The 20,589-nt window shown below is 42.4% G+C and overlaps 1 protein-coding gene across 1 annotated transcript in view; it reads right to left on the minus strand.

Moving 5' to 3' along the window:
- Nucleotides 1-3,459: 3,459 nt before the first annotated feature.
- The window catches only part of CMYA5 (cardiomyopathy associated 5), a 49,437-nt gene continuing 32,307 nt past the window's right edge, over nucleotides 3,460-20,589 (minus strand). The window contains exons 8-13 of the mRNA XM_074931722.1: nucleotides 19,696-19,842; nucleotides 16,144-16,288; nucleotides 7,469-7,602; nucleotides 6,595-6,694; nucleotides 5,391-5,567; nucleotides 3,460-4,092 (exon numbers count right to left, since the gene is read on the minus strand). Of these exons, the coding sequence (XP_074787823.1) occupies nucleotides 3,840-4,092; nucleotides 5,391-5,567; nucleotides 6,595-6,694; nucleotides 7,469-7,602; nucleotides 16,144-16,288; nucleotides 19,696-19,842 (956 nt within the window). The 3' untranslated portion in view covers nucleotides 3,460-3,839. The remainder of the gene's footprint in view (nucleotides 4,093-5,390; nucleotides 5,568-6,594; nucleotides 6,695-7,468; nucleotides 7,603-16,143; nucleotides 16,289-19,695; nucleotides 19,843-20,589) is intronic.

Genomic DNA, 20,589 nt, shown 5'->3' on the forward strand with positions numbered 1-20,589 from the left:
TGGGGGCTGATTAAATAAATCATAATTTCATATTATTATTAAATCCATCTTTACATACCTATTCAAAACCCTGCAGTGTTAATAGAAATCATGTTTCACATGTATATCACAGTACTGTGGACTTAGCAAGAATTTATTGTACTCTGCCTTACTGGGTCTATGTCTTACAACAGGCTTAGCGATGACATGTAAGTAAGTTCCACAGTATCAGTGTGTGTGTGTGCTAATGTACCTGTTTCTAAAATAAGGCATCACTAGACCATTTTCAGTATGAAGGTATATTTCTGTGACATTTCCCTTTTGCCAAGTTCCTCTGCCTGATGTCGCATGAAGCATTAAATTCTCTGTGGAAGCGAAAGACCTAAGCAAGGTTTGTGGATCAATACTACCGATACTAGCAATATTCCAGTTCAGCACTATCTTGACAGTAGAAATTAATATTTCTCTTCTTATAGTTAGGCCCATATTCTCATCTCAGTGCACAAGGGTTTATGAGCCTAATCTAAAACCTGCTGAAGTGAAAAGCAATTGTTCCTTTTAATACAATGTGTTTCAGATCAGTCCAAATATTAACAATACTTACAGTGCTAGGCATCAGCTTCTGTTCTTTCAGGATGAAAATAAATCCCAAATTACTGATGAACTCCTTTACAGTTCTTTGTGTAACTCTTAAAATGCATTTCTATGTAATTCTAAGCATGGAATGATGACCAGAATATGTACACATAACCTTGTCAAGTATTTGCATGAAGTCTTAGTTACTATCAGCCAAGCTAATTAGTATCCTTTGTTGAATAATAAGTCACACTGTTTTTGAGGTATCTCTAAATGCTAAATTCATCAAGTGCAAGAAAAATGTAAACTCCCAGTGACTAGGAGTTTTTTGCCTTTCTCTTCTAGTATATGCTTACAAACTACGATAGCCAAAAAAAAAAAAAAAAAAAAAAAGGATGTAGCAAGCCTCAAAATCTGTTAATCCAAACGCAAAGTCATGTGAACTGCACTGTACATTCAAGTGTCTGTGAACAGTTACCTTCTGGAAAGTGATTCCTGAACTTGGTGCCATTTCATGCCCATCAGACAAGTAAAAGATCACAGCAGATGTACCTCTAGGCTTTCCAAGGGCAGGAGAGTTTGCACCATGCATTTTAAGTCCTAGCAGCTTAACTGTGGCTTTCAGAATCTCCTTTCTTCACTAATATGATTTTTTTCCCTGTACTGAATCTTAACTCTTGTGTATTGTTTTGTTTTTTTTTTTTCTTAGTGTGGACTTTGTTCCATCTCTCTGAACAGGATATTCTTTAGGCGTTTCTTCACCTAGCATAGCTTAATGCAGACAGATTTAGATATTCAAATTAATACTGTTTAGGCTCTTTGAGTGACATTTTCCATTTAAAATAATCTCTCCAGCTTTCACATAAACAGTAAATACACTTTTTGATACTGCCCAATCTAAAAGCTGAACCTTATACAAAAATTAGCAAGAAAACAGAGTCAGGCAGTTTTTCAAAATGAACCAAATATTTCTAAGAATGAAGTGCCTCCAATAAAATCTTTTTGCCAAGCAAAATTTGCAGTAATACCTGGGTAATAATGCATGGCATTGGACAAGGCTTTTGCTTTTCCTGTTAAAACCACTATTTACTAATACGCAGTTGCCTTCGACAAGGCAATTGCTTCTTGCCTTCACTGAAAAAGCCACCCAAATAATTTCATGTCATTTTGCTCTCCTACTCACTGGCTGTCCCCTTGGCAGTACATCACATTGGTGTCCATGAAGCAATTCCACATTTGGGACAACAGTGACCAAGATGAGGAGAACACAGGTAAAATTGCCCCAGCGCTGGGATTTTTCAGATTTAGTTCAAAGCACCACATTAAGCTCTGGAGATAGAAAAACGTCCAGCAACCTTACTGGCTGCAGGAGCCTGAGGAATGCATCCTACTGACACCACTGATCTGCCTCTTAGTTTATCACCATCTGCTCTGTGTGAGATTCTAGCCTGCCCTCTGCCTCCTCATCCTCAGCTTTCATGATAATGGCACCCTTGATGCCCTTTCTGTCTTTCTTTCCCAGTTAATCTTGGGCCTTTTTCTCAACACCCTCCACACCTCTACAAAACGCTTGCTTGAGCCAACAGGGCACTACCTTTTCCATTCCCCTCTCTCCCTGGCAAGGACTCAGAACTGGCACTCTAACTGAAATGCCGAAAAGAACTCTGGTTTAAAATAAATGGTCACAGGATCTTGTTTTTCTTGCCTCAGCCACACTGCCTGAGCCTGCTATGGCAGTGTGGAGTGTGGCTCCTCTGTGACATCAAGCATACAGCAGGTTAAAGCAGCGAGCACGTGCCTTGGCGGTGTTAAACAAAACAGCAGCAGCAGGCATCTCCTCTGAGCAGAAGCCTCCCTGTAACTCATTTAAGTCCTCTCTGCAGAAGCAAACCCTCTCCATCAGACTCCTGAAATCTGCTTTACTTCAGGCAGTACAGTTCTTCAGCTGAGCTTAGAAAGGAGTCTGGCAGTATAGTCCCTTGTGGCAGAAATCTCCAGAGCAGGTGCAGCATGAAAAGCATTGCCCACCTTCTTTAGGATTAATTCCACCCCCCACCACCCCCCATGTCCCCTCAGCATTCACTGGAGCAGTCACTGGAGTTGGGCACCACTGGCACTCCTGCATTCAGCCCTTAGGGCAGGCAAGAAGACAGCTGTACCACTGATGTGCAGAGTGCTTGGAAAAAAATTGAAAAAGCCAAGGGGGAAAATCAGCATCCTATTCCTTTGCTGGTACCAGCCATTTTTATACTGCCTATTCTGATGGCCCTGAAACACTGTGCCTATGTGGTGTGATGCTGGTGCTAGAGTAGATAACAGGAGGGAGCAGGGGAGATGCAGGAAAATGTCCACAAGACTGCAATTAGGTGCATCAAATTGGTAAGTGCAAAGGTAAAAAGCACTGACAGAAAAGGGGTGATCTGCAAGGTTACTGGCAATCTGACTCTTCTCAAAGGTCCCAGATGGCAACATCCCCTTCACCACTTAAACCGTCTAGCCAACAAATTGAGGATGAAAAACATAGGGAAGACTTTTACCACTACTATCAAGTTTTCTCATACATGTGTTTCCTGAGTACCTATTTGCAGGCACAGTTATTTACTGACACAGTCAGGTAGCTGTCTGTTAGGATGCTGTGAGCAGGGTAGGCAAGTGTTGCATAATCAAACCTTACATGACTGTTGTGAAGACTAGTCTGGGACTCACTCATTTTGGAAATGTGATGATTTCTAAGTTCCCAAGTTTTCTTAATCTGTGCATTTCAATAAAAGAGTTGGGAAACAACACAAGATACATTAACCTGCAGAATGGTTCAGTTGTTGAAATGTTTCCACATTTTTCAAACATACCATCTTGGATTCACCTCCAACTGTCCTGGCAAATGATGAAATGATGGCTTTCATGTATTGCAGTGAGAGATGCATTTATTTTATACACAGGCTTATCATCAGCTTTAAAAAGACAGCTAGCACTGTCATTACTTTCACCGGGAAAGTACATTTCCCCCCTCTTAATGTTCATATCTAACAAAACTTTTTTTTCCCCTCAAAAGTACTTCTGTGTATATCACTAGGTGCATGCTCTATCTGAAGGAGTTGATTTTCTCTCCAGGCTCAAGGTGATTATGTGGCTGAGCACTAACTACAGTTACTGATGATGTGGGGGAGAGCTGTGTGCATGGCATTCATTGGTGAAAAGTAGACATCTCCCTCTGACATCCCCCTTCTCCTCCCTATCCCCTGACACTGTAATTGTAAGTCTTCCTGAGGATGTGAAGCAAGGGATTAGCTGTGCTTCACGAACTCTGGCAGCTCCATGCCGGTGTGCAGGGTGAGTGCTCCTGCCTTCTCCAGGGCAAAGGCTGGGTGAGCAGCATCCGTAAATTTGTGTCTGATGGTGAACAGCACAAGTCCTCTCTCTGCATTGAAGAATAACAGTCTGCCGCCACTGTAATCCAACAGGATGCCAATCCTGGCTGGGTGTTCTGTCACATGGACATCGCTCATCACACCGGTGTGAAGAAATCTGTAAAGAAAGCTGCAGGAAAATGGAAACCACAGTGTGTCTCCTCATGGTGATTTACCAGAAATAACCTATGGCTTAATTCCTACCTATGAACAGGTGGCTGCATACAGCAGAGTATCATGTGGCAATAGCATTTTGCTTAGTACGTAAGCAAAATGAATGTGACATCACTTCAAATCCCTGCTTAGCATGCTGATGAGCCCTTTTCTTTGGAGTCTCAGCATAAAAGCAGACTTGCTGTAATCATATTCACAGAATCATAGAATCGTTTAGACTGAAAAAACCCTTTATCATCATTGAGCCCAACTGTTTACCCAGCACTGCCAAGTCTACCACTAAACCATGTCCGTAAGCACCACATCTACACATCTTTTAAATACCTCCAGGGATGGTGACTCAACCACTTTCCTGGTCAGCCTGTTCCAATGCTTGACAACCCTTTTGGTGAAGAAATTTTTCTTAATATCCAATCTAAACTACCCCTAGCACAACTCGAGGCCATTTGCTCTCATCCTATCACTTGTTACTTGGGAGAAGAGACTCACATCCACCTCGCTACAACCCCAGGTTGTTGTAGCGAGTGATAAGGTCTCCCCTCAGCCTCCTTTTTGCAGGCTCTATATCTTTCTTAATACATGTCTTTGTGGGGATTTAGACATGAGCTCTGCTTTGGCAAAACCCTTTGCATCTCAGATGTTTCATTTAGCTAGTTGTGTTCATGCTCTGTATGACTTAATACAAAAAAAAGCACACTTGTTTAGATCAAGAACATTTCTTCAGATAGAGTGTGCACCATTAACAGAGTTATGCCTTACAAACCTCCAAGCAGCCTGGCACTGGCCTGCTGAAGACTACCGCAGCACCCTCCAGTTCTGCTGCAGGTGGGTGGCTATCATTGTGAAGGACAAGGCAAAAGGCATTCCCTATGGAGGCTTGACATCTGCAGATGGAAGTAGATTCTAAAAAGACTGCATTTATGGAAATAAATACACCTGCTGGGATTTTGTGAAGCAGTTTGGGATATGAGCCTGGAATGACAAAGCAGTAGCAAATTAGATTGTTCACTGGCTGGGTGAAGGGTGGTAAACTGGTCTGTTTGAGATTAATTTTATTTTTTAAGGTGCTTTACAATATTTTTTTTTATTAAGAGGAGGTCTACAGCCCCTTTATAGTTGTCCTTTTCTTATTATGCAAATTTGCAGAAAGAAAGCAGATGGATCCTTTCTGCTCTTGTGATTCTTGAAGCTGGCCAGCTTTATTTTCATGAAGTACAAGTAACTTGCCAAGCAATGAGACTGACTCATTGTTACCTGGTTTGTGTAAGACAGCACCACATGCACCAGGAGGTATCACTTAGCCCCAGGATGCTGCTCTGTGATATTGCCTCATAGCAAATCCCAATCCTGTAGCTTCTGCAAGCAGAGACAACGATTTCCCAGTAATGACATCCCCGAGCAGGCAGCAGTTCACCCAACACTGAAGGAAACCTGTTTGTGGAAGAAGCATACAGTAAAGTGAGTGTGGTGGCAGACCAAACATATTGTGATATTTCTTACAGTTATGTCATGCAGCAGCATTTAGAATTACTAATGGATTGCACTCTGTTCTTCTACCTGCAGGGTTTTATTAGACTTGAATGTTGTCACAGAGTCATTTCATCTTTGCACTGAGATAGACTCATCTTAAGGAGTGAAAACAATACAACTTTACACAAAATTATATGAAACTAGCAAAAGGTGGGAAGCTGACTTTGGAGACAAAAAATGGACCTCAAATTTAGAAGGCTTGTTCAAACTAGAAACTATGGCTCTTTTAAGTAGACACCGTGACAAACAGCTTGTGTGTGTTAAGCACAAAGTGCTTAAACCAGTAATATCTCATTACCTTTTAAGAAGTAATATCAGTATGGCACAAGTTATACAAGTGAATCTGTGCTTGTGATGGGACTGATACCAAGACGTCAAAAAAAAAAAAATCTTGTTTGCAATGGATGGATCTATCCTGGTACAACCAGGACCAATTCCTAATTCTCCAAAGCCACAGATGCTTTGGAAGATGTTACAAATAATACCCTCAGTAAAGAATCAAACCATGGAAGACGTATCACTGCTAGTCACAATATATTAAAAAACAAGCCCATAAATCTGGCCTTCTCGGGGCAGCAACAAATTGCTTTGAGACTGAAGTGCTCTGAAGGATTAAGCAGTGACCACAGACAGAGGCAAAACCAGCAGTTTCAGTAGGTACCACTGCCTTTGGCTTTCTGGCAATTCTTCAGTGTGTCACTGAACTCTTTCTAGCATCTACATCAATGCTGCTACTGGCTTTATTGAGACATTGCAGTGCTTGAAAGGGAGGTCAATCACACGAAGTACAGGGGATGCATGACTGAAATGATTCAGTTCTTCTACAAAATTAGTTAGTGTCATATGAAACCTACCTATAGGCAAAATAAGAGTGAGGGACCCATCCTGAACCCCTCAGAGTGGTCATGCTTGTCATGCTGCTACTCACCCAGTGAATTTGGTTTTCTCGGGAAGGCAGATCACCATTGCATTGGAGGAGATTTGCAAAGCAGGATGGGCTGTGTTGCTCAGCAAGTGAAATTGAGTTCCTGATACAATTCGTAAAGAAACACCAGTTCTGAGAGGCTGGCAACGTTAACATGAGATGAATCATAATATATTAAGCAACAATTATTGCCATGTTAGCTGGATAGGGTTGTATCTGCTGGCAGGTAGGAGGGACAGAAATTGGATGCAAATGCAAGGCATTTTCCAAGTTATGTCCATTTGGGATGGCAGTCCAATATTCAGAAATGTAGCCAGGTGATAAAAAAAGACTTCAGTATTTAAGAACATTGAATAATTTTCAATCAATAGATTTTTCAAAATAACAAATTTGAATTTTGAGACTGGTTTGGAAGAACCATACATTATTTAACACTATTTATCTGGAAAGCTTGAAGTTTAAATCATCCATTTTATTTTAAAACTGCTCTGCATGTTTCCTCATTCCTCAAACCCAAAGTCCATAAGACTTTAACTGTAAGGGTTTTTTTTAAAGTCATGGCATATTTTATCAGAATGTGCTCTCAAACTCAAGCAAATTGAGAACCTCGAAGAGTATTTAATCATTTAATCTCTCTGACAGAATTAAATGGCTTTGTTTCTGAGGTCACATTAGTTTTACATTGACATAACTATACAAACTTCAAGTGAAGTGGTCCCTGATTGTGCTAATTTTAAACAGATAAAATACTGTCCTTTTATCTCAATAACTTGCGCACTCCTGTATTGGAAAGTTCAAGTATGATTTCCTCAGGAAAATGACCTTTGGCTGCTTTGCCCCTCCACCCCATTGTTGACATTAGAAAATGGCTATCTACCTTTAGTTGAGATGAGAGCTGCTTCACTTTGTTCACTTGTCCCAAACGGGTTGACAGCCCTCAAGTAGAAGAAATAGTTCACATTGGGCTCCAGGGATACTTTCAGTTCAGGTCTCTTTATACCAGCAAAAGTTCTGCAAATTTTGAAGATTTTCATAGATGAAAATGCATGCAAATATCTAAACCAGGAAAGAGTAATTTATGCAAACAGCTAAGCCACCTAACAGTATTGTTGACTACTGAAACAACAGGCATCACAGAGAAACTTCAAGTTGGAAAGACAAACAGTTTTCACAAATAACTGGGTTATGAGGGAGCTTCAACATATTACTTGAAGGATCCTCCTTTACTTTGCCTGACAAATTTTCAGGTCTTTGTTCCTGTACCACCTTCTCACTCAGTGCAGCCATTTAGCATAATGCTCGCTTTATGTTCATTTTGCAGCACAAGTCATCACATAAAATTCAAGCAGCATAGAATCACAGAATCATCTAGGTTGGAAAAGACCTTGAAGACCATCTAGTCTAACCATTGACCTAACACTGACAGTTCCCAACTACACCATATCCCTCAGCACTATGTTGGCCCGACTCTTAAACCCCTCCAGGGATGGGGACTCCACCACCTCCCTGGGCAGCCCATTCCAACACCTAACAACCCCTTCTGGAAAGAAATGCTTCCTGATATCCAGTCTGAACCTTCCCTGGCGCAACTTGAGGCCATTCCCTCTTGTCCTATCGCTTGTTACCTGGTTAAAGAGACTCATCCCCAGCTCTCTGCACCCTCCTCTCAGGTAGCTGTAGAGGGCGATGAGGTCTCCCCTCAGCCTCCTCTTCTCCAGACTAAACACCCCCAGTTCCCTCAGCCGCTCCCCGTACGACCTGTGCTCCAGACCCTGCACCAGCTTCGTTTTGCCCTTCTCTGGACACGCTCGAGTCATTCAATGTCCTTTGTGTAGTGAGGGGCCCAAAACTGAACACAGGAATCGAGGTGCGGCCTCAGCAGTGCCGAGTACAGGGGTCAGATCCCTTCCCTGTCCCTGCTGGCCACGCTATTGCTGACACAAGCCAGGATGCCATTGGCCTTCTTGGCCCCCTGGGCACACTGCTGGCTCCTGTTCAGCCAGCTGTCAATCAACACCCCCAGGTCCCTCTCTGACTGGCAGCTCTCCAGCCACTCCTCCCCAAGCCTGTAGCGCTGCTGGGGGTTGTTGTGGCCCAAGGGATTTGGCCTTATTGAAACTCCTCCAGTTGGCCTCAGCCCATGGCTCCAGCCTGTCCAGGTCTCTCTGCAGAGCCTCCCTACCCTCAAGCAGATCAACACTCCCACCCAACTGGGTGTCATCTGCAAACTGACTGAGGGTGCACTCGATCCCCTCGCCTAGATCATCAATGAAGATGTTAAACAGGAGTGGCCCCAAAACCGAGCCCTGGGGGACACCACTCGTGACCGGCCGCCAACTGGATTTAACTCCGTTCACCACAACTCTCTGGGCCCGGCCATCCAGAGAGTTTTTTACCCAGCAAAGCGTGTGCCCATCCAAGGCACGAGCAGCCAGTTTCACCAGGAGAATTCTGTGGGAAATGGTGTCAAAAGCCTTACTAAAGTCAAGGTAGACAACATCCACAGCCTTTCCCTCATCCAATAAGCAGGTCACCCTGTCGTAGGAGATGAGGTTTGTCAAGCAGGACCTGCCTTTCATAAACCCATGCTGACTGGGCCTGATCATCTGGTTGTCCCCCATGTGTTGTATGATGGTACTTAGGATGAGCTGCTACATCAGCTTCCTGGGCACCGAACTCAAGCTGACAGGCAGAATCAAACTCTGATCTGCCTTCTGTGAGAAGTCTGCTTTACAAAATGAACAAGCTTCTGAAGAAAAGAACACCTTTTAGTTAATTCAGTTGCATGACAGTGAATACACTTGTGTTTGCACTGTCTGGGCACATGCTCCAAAGCCAAAAGAATGGATACCTTTACCTGAGATGCACAGAAACTATGCACTACTTATTACTCACAAATTGTTCATCAACAAAGTATTAGTATTGTCTCTGGCATGGCGCTGTGCACTCTAACAGACTGGTTTTGCAAGAGGCAGCAGCAGGGGAACTGCCTTTGCACAGGGCCCTGCTTTGACTCAATCTCCCCTCTGTGGTGCCTGAAAAGCTCCAGCCCTCACATCTTCAGCTTGTGATGTCTTGACACACTTCTGGAAAGCAAGAGTCAGCACCCACTGAATCTGCTTCACAGGCACTTTGAAGTGCCAGTGAAAATACTTTAGATGGCTAGAAAGATGTCAATTTTATTTTCTGTATTGTCAGGAGTATGAAAGTTTGGCTTAACAAATTCTCATACATGGGATCCTGATTTTCTTCATTTTTGACTTGTATGATAACAGCAAAGCCAGACAGTATATATCCCCTACATTGTATGCCTGCAGATAAGGACTGTTTATCTGTATAAAGTATAAAATGTCCTTCCAGAAATGCTTATAGGAATCTGCAAGGCAAGTATCTGAATTCACGAACAGGAGACATATGCCTTTGGAGAGTGTGCAAGGCACTTTCCCTTCTACCTCAGGTTTGAGAGTGAAGCCCAGGGTGGTCGCCCTCCTGCAAGATATGTCTCTATGGGAAGCCAGATTAAACAAATCACTTCTTTCAGCATTATTACTGTGACTCCAGAGGAGGTAAGGCAGGCAAGCCGGCAGTCAGGTCAGATCGTTATTCATTTCTATTGACTGTTTTTCCACATATGTCCCACCAGAGAGCAGTAGAATCTGAAGAATAATCAGTGCTCATCCATCAGGATTTTTCACATGCCTGCCTCTGCTGCATTTATCACATAAAGTTAAAATCCCACAGCCCTATACACACCAAATTCCTGCTAACACCACATAGAGCTCTGTGTCTAGGAGGATGGCGTCCTGGGGAAAGACTGGTGCATCTGGTTTTTTATTACTCTGTAACAGGTATTTTAAACTGACAGCCGTCATTAAAAGTGATTGAAAGCACTGAGAAAAAGCACTGGGTGTTCCTGTGATCCATTTTTTCAGTTTGAAAAAATTTCAGAGAGTTTGGGGCTCTTGTGTGATCATGCCACCGTTGGGGAATGTCTTACATTAATCCTGGAACTAATGCAGTAAACAGAAGTGAGCTGCCCAAACATGGTAGCAATGGCATGGTTTGCTTCACGCCCATGAGTAACCAAAGCCTCAATCACAAGAGCACTTCAGCAAGGCACTGGGAGTTTGGCAGGCTGGTTGGTTCTTACTGAAAGGTTCAGGGGAGAGGTGCAAGCTGATGAGTTGCCTGATGAGAACCTGAGATCTTTAGACTTGAAAGAGGAAAAAGGTCATCTGAGTACAGGGGATAAGAGAAAAGGGCAAGATGAGTCAAAATAAAATACAAGGTGGGAACTGGGCAAGGAGGCAATTAAGAAAGTAACAGAAAGGAAAACTAGGATGGAAGCAGAGGCAGAGGAAAAGAAGTGGGCACCTAAGCTCTGAAGAAATTGGTTCTTCCTAAACAAGTCTCATCCAACCCCTTCCTTAAAAGCACCATCCTGACATCTTTGATGTGAATCTGAAGCACAGATCACCAGAAAGTTTTGAGCAAATAGTTACAAGTGACATGAAGGGAGGATATGGCAAGCTATTTGTTGGAAGCTGTTTGTGGCAACATGTAGATCAACATATCTTAAGCATAGTGATGCCTTCTACACGGCTCCTCCTACTGTCTTCTGGAAAATGCCATGTAAGTCAGTAGCGTTCCAAAGAAATTAGGGGATCTTTTTCACTAAGTGCCATTTAAGCAATTAATAAAACACAAAATTATTTCTAAATCCAAGTACACAGATACATTCTGGTGCAATGAGTAGACCTGGAGTATTTGTATTCTGGGGTCTGGAATCCAATTGGGTTCCAGCCAATTGCAGAATAGGGTGAGCCATCAAAGTTCAGACTTGAGTCTCTTTCAGACTTGAAATTCTCCAGATCAGAATTTGGTTACATGCTTAAATCTGAAAGCAATAGTATGCCTCTTTTCAGTTGTTAATAGTGAGACAGAAAATTCTGGACTTTAAGAAGATCTGGTCACTAAAACAGTGATCAGATTTTTACATAGCATTTTTTGCTTGGTAATCTATTTTAGCTAGCTTTAAGCTTCCTAGGAATAAGAGCCCATCAATTTTAGCTATGATTAAGGCTTAAAAACCAGCCCTGCTGCTGTCAACTAATGAAACAGAATATGCCAACAAGAAGGAATTTCATTTGCAAGACTGAGCCAGGTCCAAGCTCACAAGAGGCTGAGTGCAAAGAAGAAATAGGTCTTGCTATTTGCTCTCCTTCTGTCTGGAGTGAAGGGGGAAAGTGAATACTGAGGGCTCCCCAGCAGTCACTGCAGTTTGTTGTACTTCAGGTTGACCCTGCAATCAGTGATAAAAAAGCAAGGATGAGGAGAAGGTCTGATTACTGTTTGGCTTACAGCATACAGGTCATGCACAGGAGAAGGGAAGGGAAAATGCGTCCTGACTGTTTTGAGGGAAGCCAGTTTAATTTCTGAGTTCCTATAACAATCATTGCAGCTAGAACTTCCTTAAGCTCACCCGAAGTATTGAACTGTATAATTTTGGTCATGAAAGAAAGAGAAATCCACCTACAACTTTTCTAATGTCAGCTGTTTTCTACTTTAAATACACATGCTCTCTTTATAGATGATTGGAAATGTAATAACGTTATTATCAAAGTATGAGGCATCCTGTCCTTCATGTTATCTATATTTGCACTGTCCCACAATGTCTTGGTATCATGATACAAAATTCAGTGCATAGAAATTCAAGAAACATTTGAAGTTAAATATTTTAAGTATCGCCTCTTAATCCCTTTCTTTATAAGAAGAATCTTTAAGTCTCAAAATCTAGTCTCCAGATTCCAGGTACATGCTATTCAAAGCAGTACAGAAAGGATTTACATGTTTCTTCACCTTTAAATTGCCAAGGAATATTATAGTAGCAGTTGTCTGTTAAATTTGTGATTCCCCTGGTTTTAGGGAAATCTGATGTTGTGTTTTGATGCATGTTTCTCTCATCAACATCCTCATTTATTCCAAGGAGACAACGTCTAGAAGGTATTTTTTAATATTGCATGAACCCAGCAAATGATATGCCTTGCAGTGATTCAGAACGCCCTCTGTGCTGTAACTGTCATTTCCACCCCCAAGATCTCACTGAAACAGCACCTCCAGACCTGTGCTGGTACCACTGATGTGGAGTTAGAGCTGAAAATACACAAGCTTCTCAAGATAAGTGTAGAAGCACACAGAAGGTGTGCACCATGAGCAGAAAAAAGCTAAAATAAAGAACAAATAGCTCTGGGTTTGCTCCCAGCTGTGCTGCATGCTTCCTTTCCTCCTTTCTGTCTGAGCTCTGGCTGTTTTGGGGTTTGACCACCAAAGCACCACCTACAATGGTCCTCACTTACCTCTGAGATGGCAAGTCCAGCACAGCTAGAGAGGAGGAAGGACAGTCATGCAGGCAATACAACAGGAGGGCCGCTTGCTCTCCTTTTTCTGGCATTAGACCTGCTCTATAAGTAGATGGAAAATTTCAGTTGCTAGCAGTGATGGTCTCACATTGGTGGAAAGGATGACAGTCATTTCCACTTTTACGAATGCACCACATACTGTACTAATTTCTGCCTCCCTAAGTCTTACAGATTTCTCATGATATGATACATGGTTTCCATCTGAACAGCCCACACACCTAATCCCTGGACTACATTTCTCACAGTTTTCAATCTTCCACCCACAGCTCCATTGACTTCTCAACACAAAGAGACTGAACAGCAAGAAAATAGCAGAGCTCTGGAAACTCAAAGAAACATTTCAAAGCTGCATAAAGGTTCTGGAAAAAGAATCAACCTGGGAAGGAGCTTTAAAACCACAGCATCAGGCTGGGGAGTCATTGTTGCAGAAGATTTAAGATGGTTTTATATGAAACCACATCCCACAGGTAGCAAGCTGGCAAGAAGAGAGAATCCAGATTCTTTTTACGATATTTAGAAGGAAAATTTTAATGAGGATTTTGTTCCAGGTGTACTTCAAATGCTCTCCCTGGGGAGCTGGGATTGCTCCAGGACTGCTCCAAGGACTTCTCTGGAGATATTAAAAAGCCACCCGGGCAACTGGCATGAGGTGGTCCTGCTGGAGCAGGGGTGTTGGACCAGGTGATCTCCAAAGGTTCCTTCCAACTTCAACCATCATGTGAAATTCTGTAACACTCCGAAAGCTACAGAGGGATGGCCTAGACCAGGAGCTCCATGCTCATCTCTAGCTGTTCAGTGGGGGTATTTCTCCCTGCCTGCTCCCTTGGTGGTGTCCTTTGCCTTGGGTGAACTCCCAGAATGACATCTGTGAAAGCAGCCTTGTGGGATGGGACCATGCCGCTTTCTCCTGGACTTCCCTTGGATGTTTTTCCCCAACCTCTGCTTTCATGCTGTGCCCCCAGCAGCAGCTGTACTAACTGCCCAGGGTTACTGAGCAATGTGTTTGAACTCCCACCCAGGCACTGGGAGATCACTCAGCTACAGGCCTGCTGCAAGCATGAGAGGCACAGGCTGTCTGTTAAAGGGCTCCATGTTTGGCCTATCCCCAAGATGAGTGATGCTCAGAAAACCTGCAGAGGACAAAATCCAAGCTTTTGAGGAAAGCAACCAGAAGAAACTACAGCATTTCTAGGCCCAAATGCCAGGTTTGCATAAAGACACAGTTTTATTCCACCTGATATAGGTGCTTGACATAGGAACTCTAAGCTCCCTACAGGTACTTCCAGAAGGCAGCTTCTCACAATAACAGCTACAAAAGAAATTGATTTCTAGTCCTAACTTGCATCTTGGGGTGCAAGCCCATCTATCAGAGGGCTCTGCTTTCCTTGGATTTATGCAAAAAAATGAAATAGAAATCTTAAAAAAAAAATATTCATCACTGAAATATATTGTGCCATTACAGAAGCTTTCCAGGTTAATCTCAGGGGCTTGCTATTGGAAAAAGAAAGAGAAGCATTGCTTTGAGGGAAAATAAGTGGTAAAAGATGGTGTTTGACACTGTAAAAAGAGGTCAGAATCCTTCTACAAATACAGAAATTTAAACTACAGCAATTCTGAGAACATTCATGGTTTTGTCCTGTTGGAATTTTTCACAGTCGTCGCAGTAAAAGGCCAGCTTTTACCCACATGGAGGCCAAAAAGTCAAATGTGACTCAGTATAATTATAAACCTTAGTTTTCTCTCCCACGAGAAAGGGAATGGGTCAGTTCTTGCAGCTCTTTGCCACAGCTACCACCACACAAGCAAACTGCTTGCTGTTATTGACACCTTGCTCACGGATTGCAGAAACAGGCATACTTTCTTGTTCGGTTTTCAGAAAAAGAGGCAATTCCAGTTAACAGCAAAGAAACTTGAGGTCAAACACACAACACAGGTTTTGGGAGTAGCAACATCATCCCTGACTAACAGCAACTTTGGCAGGTTGACAGGGACCTGATGGCTGCATGAAGTATGTGTGGAACAGAGCAGGTCATGGCTGTCCTCTGAGAGGCAGGAGAACTGGGCAAGACCTCTCCCTGATTGCATTAATGCAGCATGCTGTTACTGCATGAAGAAAAGGTCTCCCAACGCTGCCAAAGATTTTTATTGCAGTTTTTAGCCTACTTTTGTAAGGAGCAAGGCATGTCATACTTGTCTACTAGAAACCTGTGAACATTTTAGTCCACTTAACTAATATTGACTGCAGGGGGTGGAGCTCTTCCCTCTCTGCCACATCTCCATGAAGTCCATGTGAACTAGCCCCCCGGGCAAAGACCCTAATCAGGCTCCCCAGGAAGTGAAAAAGATAAACTCAGCTTCGTTGAAGATCTTCCACAGGTTCGTGTATGGCAAGTCACCCCCCCCATCTCCCAAAGTTTCTCAGACTTTTGCTTGAATATTGTTCTCATTGTTTTTGAAAAACAAACAAAAAAAATGTCCAAGCTCCAAGGACATACAGAGCACCACATAATTTTCTCCGCATTTCAACACAGTGCATTGTTCCACGGCTCAGTGGTGCCTATGTCCCTCCTTGCCCTCTCCTCTACACAACACAGAATTAGGGTAAGGGACACCAGAGAGGGTCTGGCATAAGCAGACACCACCCCCAATTTCAAAGCTTCTCTTTGTGTTGTTCTTTGATGCCTGTGGTATGCCTGCACAGCTGGGCAGTGCTGAGCTCAGCTGTGCTTTGGGAGGCATCTGCCCACACATCCAGACAGTGCAGATGGGTCACCAGTATTACTGCAACGCCCATGTCACCCTCACTATGCCTCAAGCTGACTCCTATCTTGTACACCATAAACTGGGTCAGGCTTCTCCATCCCACTCCTTCCCATGGAGCTCAGTTTCCCTCCCCTGCCCCAAATGAAAGGGAGTGCCTGGTTAAGCAGAATAAAAAGGATGTACTTTTATGCCTTAGCCTAATCTCATAGATTGGTTTCTATCCTGTAAATTCCTCAGCACGCAGAAGCAGATTTCTTCCTTGCATGGTTGAAAGCAGAATAATCTCCTGCATAATGACCCGCGGTCTGGAGGATGCTCATTAGCAGCTGCCCTAATCCAATCGAGCAGTGCTTGCAACTGTGGCACTGACCTGAGACCCTCTCCTTCTGGCGAGTGCTGTCGGCAGTACTCCAGGGTGAAGGACTCTGCTGACGCTGAGCCGGCGTGCCAGCGAACAATGGCCGTGTCCCAACACACTGTGCAGTCCTCAGCCTTGATGGTGGGTATAGCAGGTGCTGGGGACACAGGGACACGTTAGCCATACGAGGACGACACCAGAGGCTGGAGGGGAATGCTTGCGAGGGGAAGGAAAAGTCATTCCCCCTAAAACCCACAGGATAGATAGTTTCACCCATTCAGCAGTGATCTTTTGCTTCTTTGTGTTTCACTGGCGGAGGGCTACCTTACGGGGAAAAAAATCCACACTGGGAAAGTCACTGTGAATATTTATGCATTTCTGCACATCCTTAGAACACCCGTTACAAGATTTTTACACCCTTCCTCAAGCACATTTTCCTAATTTCTGCCAATCTTCAAGGAACAGAGCATGAAGGAAGTACTGTCTACAGCTCTCCCTGCATCACCTCAATCCTGTCCTCAGAAGTCCCTGCATGAACTGCGTTGGAAACAAATGTGCTGCTGCAAAACTGACAGAGAGATGCTGACTTTCTGATTAATTATGTCCTGTTTATTTTTGCAATGCTAGAATTTGGACCTGTAATTTCTCTTATTTAGAGCCTCAGTTCAAGAACTAGAGGCCCAACTGCAAGGCAGAAAATGGAATGTAAAATAGGGCACTGAATGCAAGTAATCAAAAGCTATTGTGTGAAATTGCATATCCACATTGTAGGCTGAAAATGGGTTAGTTGTATTCACTTGCACTTTTCCTTTTCAGGGAACAGCAACATAAATGAACTTTACAACCTCTTGTAAACAGTCTTAATACCAGTGCTCAAGAGAAAGGTTATTAATTACAAAAAGGTCATAGAAAGTTATTTTGCTTTTAAAGAGATCAGGTTCCAAACAGGAGGCCTAAGGCAAAAGTACAAATTAGACAATTTTATTACAAGATAATCTTATGGAACTACAACTACAGCATTCCAGATGCATTCTATTTTGTAAGAAAAATAATTTGTTATCAGTAGAAAAGGAAAAACACTCAGAAGCACATATTGATGTCCTGGTTTAGTGAAAATCAGGAGGTTAGCAGTTTAGGTTAAGATGTACTTGATGTTTTACTATAGGAACAGTTAATCTAGGAATTCAGCAGAACAATGAATCTGTGGGATAGATTCTCATGTGGTAATCTATCTGTGTAGCTTCTTTAGCAATAATCCCTTAATTATTTTCTCACATATTTGATTATTGTCTGGTTTAAGAATGAAAAATTAATAGCTAAATCCCCTAATATCTGCATTCAGCAACTGACACACATACCCACATTTACGTATGTGTAAACAATATGTCACAAGACATCAAGCCTTTTTTAACTATCTGTCTAAAGAGTAGATGAAGTGAGCATAGCAGAAAAAGTTGTTACTCTGCTTCTGATATTTTTTTAACAAATTAACTGCAGTTAGAATATAAATCTGATTTCCTTGCCATATTCCAGCACTCATATAAGTCATCTTATAAGAGGCAAAGAGCTAAAAAGGGTAAGCTCTTACTCTGTCCCTGAGATACACAGTGAGAATCACATAGGTTTTGAACAACAGAAGAAGGTGCATTCATTCCTATGTCCTTAGGATTGCAAAGAGCCTTCATCCAGAGAACAATCTGAGACAGACAAAGAGGAGGTGGGGTAGAGGGATATTTGCTGCCTTCAGCATCAGTCCCTCACAGAAAATATGCCTGGAAACAGCGTGTTCCCCAGGGAAAGGGGAGGACATGCTGTGAGTCTGGGAGGTGGAGGAGCTGGAGGGATGCTGCAGCAGCATCTGCCTGCATTCCCCAAAACTCCCCCGGACCTCCATCAGTGCAATCCCAACAGAGAAACCTTGTGGGGAATTCCAACACCCGGAAGAGGCACATCTTTGATCCACTATTAATGTGTATGTTCCCATAACCGCATATACCAACAAATTATTTTCTTGTATGTGCCAGTTTTTAATCTAAATTACCAAAAATAAACTCTGAATTATTGCTTCTGAGTTCATTGGGCTACTCAAAAAATCAAAGTAACTCTATATCAGGGTAGCCAGACTCACACTGAAGAACGGGTTTTCATTACTGGTACTCATCTTTCTGTCTTTGGTGTTAAGGAGATGCAGAGGTTTTGCATCGGTTGGTGCTCAGCAGTGCCCCCACAAGTCCTTGTGGGGCTCAATGCACTCCAGAGGGAGCTCACCTCAGCTTCAGGAGGGTGTTTAATGAGCTCTTATTTGATCTAGTTGATTTGTTTTCTTAAAGAAACGGGCCAAAGGAAGGCATCAAAGACTCAAGGAATTAACTTACTGAGAAGGCTTCAGTTTTGGGAAAAAGAATAGTGAGCCTGATGTGAAAAGGCAAAGACAGCTCTTAAAAATGACAGCTTCAGAGGGGTGAGAACCCCTTTTAAAAATTTTATTTATTATCTTTTAGACTTATTACCTAGTAATAATTCATTATTGTTATTTTATAATTTCACAGGAATTGTGCACCAAGTTCACAATTACATTGTTGAGGCCATAAAATTTGAATTTCTACTTTGAATTCTCTGGAAAATAATCTTTGATAAAAATATTAATAGCAAATTGAATATCAAGGAGAATTATTAACAAATTTGAAGTCTAGTGGATTAAACAAAAAGCTTGAAGCTGCGGTTGCTGCCAAGTAATTTCAACAATACGCTCAGTGCTGTACAAAGTTATTCCACTACAAAACTGTTAAATACCCTTATCTGTATTTTGTGACTGCAAGAACAAAATTATTGTTTTTATCCTGTAGTGCTGAAAAAATTGTCTGGCAAGAAGGCCTCAAACACGTGATGCTTCACCTTGCCTGTAAATCAAGAAGCAATAGTTTTGTCAATACAAATTATTAAAGAAATTAACACTCAGAAATATTAATCAGTCAAATGAAGCTCATAAACAATACTCATCTAATTTCTCATTTTAATTTATACCACTTAAACAGCAGCAGAGCCTCTCAGTCACACCTGAGATTTGTGTCCCACTGAGCTAGGTGCAGCATGCCACCTTGGTAAAGCGTGCCTTTCTTTGAAAAGTTAATAATTTAAATCAATGCAACATAGGTGTATTTGGGATGATGGCAGAGAGGCAAAAAATGCAGCAGTTGTCTCCATTTTCCACAGTAGAAGCAGCAGCAGCAGCAGAAAGCAACCAGGTGACTTTCCCAGAGCTTCCCTGGAACACTGCAGTACAATCAGAAGAGAAATTCTTAATGTGCTGTCCCAGTGTTATGAGGCCTGAGACTGGAAACAGCTTCAAATCTGAATGATTTCAGTTTCTTCACAGAAGCAATTATGCTGCTATCTCTTAGCAAAAAGGGACATGACCATGAGTTGCCTCCTATTTGCCAGGTGGGCTAAATGAAGCAGTTTCTTCTGTTTCAGTAATACTGTGGACTAAAATTGGTCTAAGGACCTGAAGCTTATAGTAGTCAAATGCCAAAATAATAATCAAAGGCCAAAATATGTACGTACCCGTTTTAAAAATGGCTTTTTCACTGGGTAAGCTACAGCCTGTGCCATTCACAGCCATGACCCATACACTGTAGCAGCGATCTGGCTCCAGGTCCTCCAAAATGCAGTGGCTCTCCTTCACCGTCACTCTGTACTCTTCCACCAAAGCTAGGAGGAACACACACACGCATGGGACATCACACTCAAGTGTTGCACTGGTAGGGCCTACTTTTGCATCTCTCAGTTAACACCTAAAAACCAGTCAATTAAAAAAAAAAATCCAGAAAGTGTTACGAGCCAAGATCTCCGTATTTTACTCCAACTCAGTTGACAGGTTTCCGATGTGCCCTTGAGTTGAGTACACTCAAATCCCATTGATGGCAAGGGAACATTATGGCCCTCAGTCCTACTGAGAACTAAACTGAAAGTTTGGGACATAGAAACAGCAGTTATCAACCCTGATTTATAACATAACAATTTCTCATAATGGACTTTATAGCCCTTAGCTATAAATTAGCTATTATAAAAAGCCCTTAGCATCCTTGAGCATCCACAAACGTAGACACACTCATGCACATACACACATGCACACATGGATTTGTGGAGAGTCCAGTCACTTAAGAGTGACTTTATGATCAGCCTGAGCTTTTTAATGAATGAGCATTTCAGTACCCTTTTCTCAATTTCACATTTAACATTTGAAATATCTTAATGTCATTCTGAAAAAAATCTTTGTCTACATGTGGAAATACTGATTATCTTTTCCTGTATTTTTTTTTTTTTATTAAGACACAATTCCAAAGTACACGCAGGTCCCTAATAGCCTATTAATGAAGCCTGTACCTTTGGGAGCTCCATCTGCACTCTCCATGAGTACCCATGGGGCAGCATGGACGCATCCTCTCTTGAAGGTCA

This window comes from Athene noctua, chromosome Z, assembly GCF_965140245.1.
Source record: "Athene noctua chromosome Z, bAthNoc1.hap1.1, whole genome shotgun sequence".
In the NCBI taxonomy this organism is placed as follows: Eukaryota; Metazoa; Chordata; class Aves; order Strigiformes; family Strigidae; genus Athene; species Athene noctua.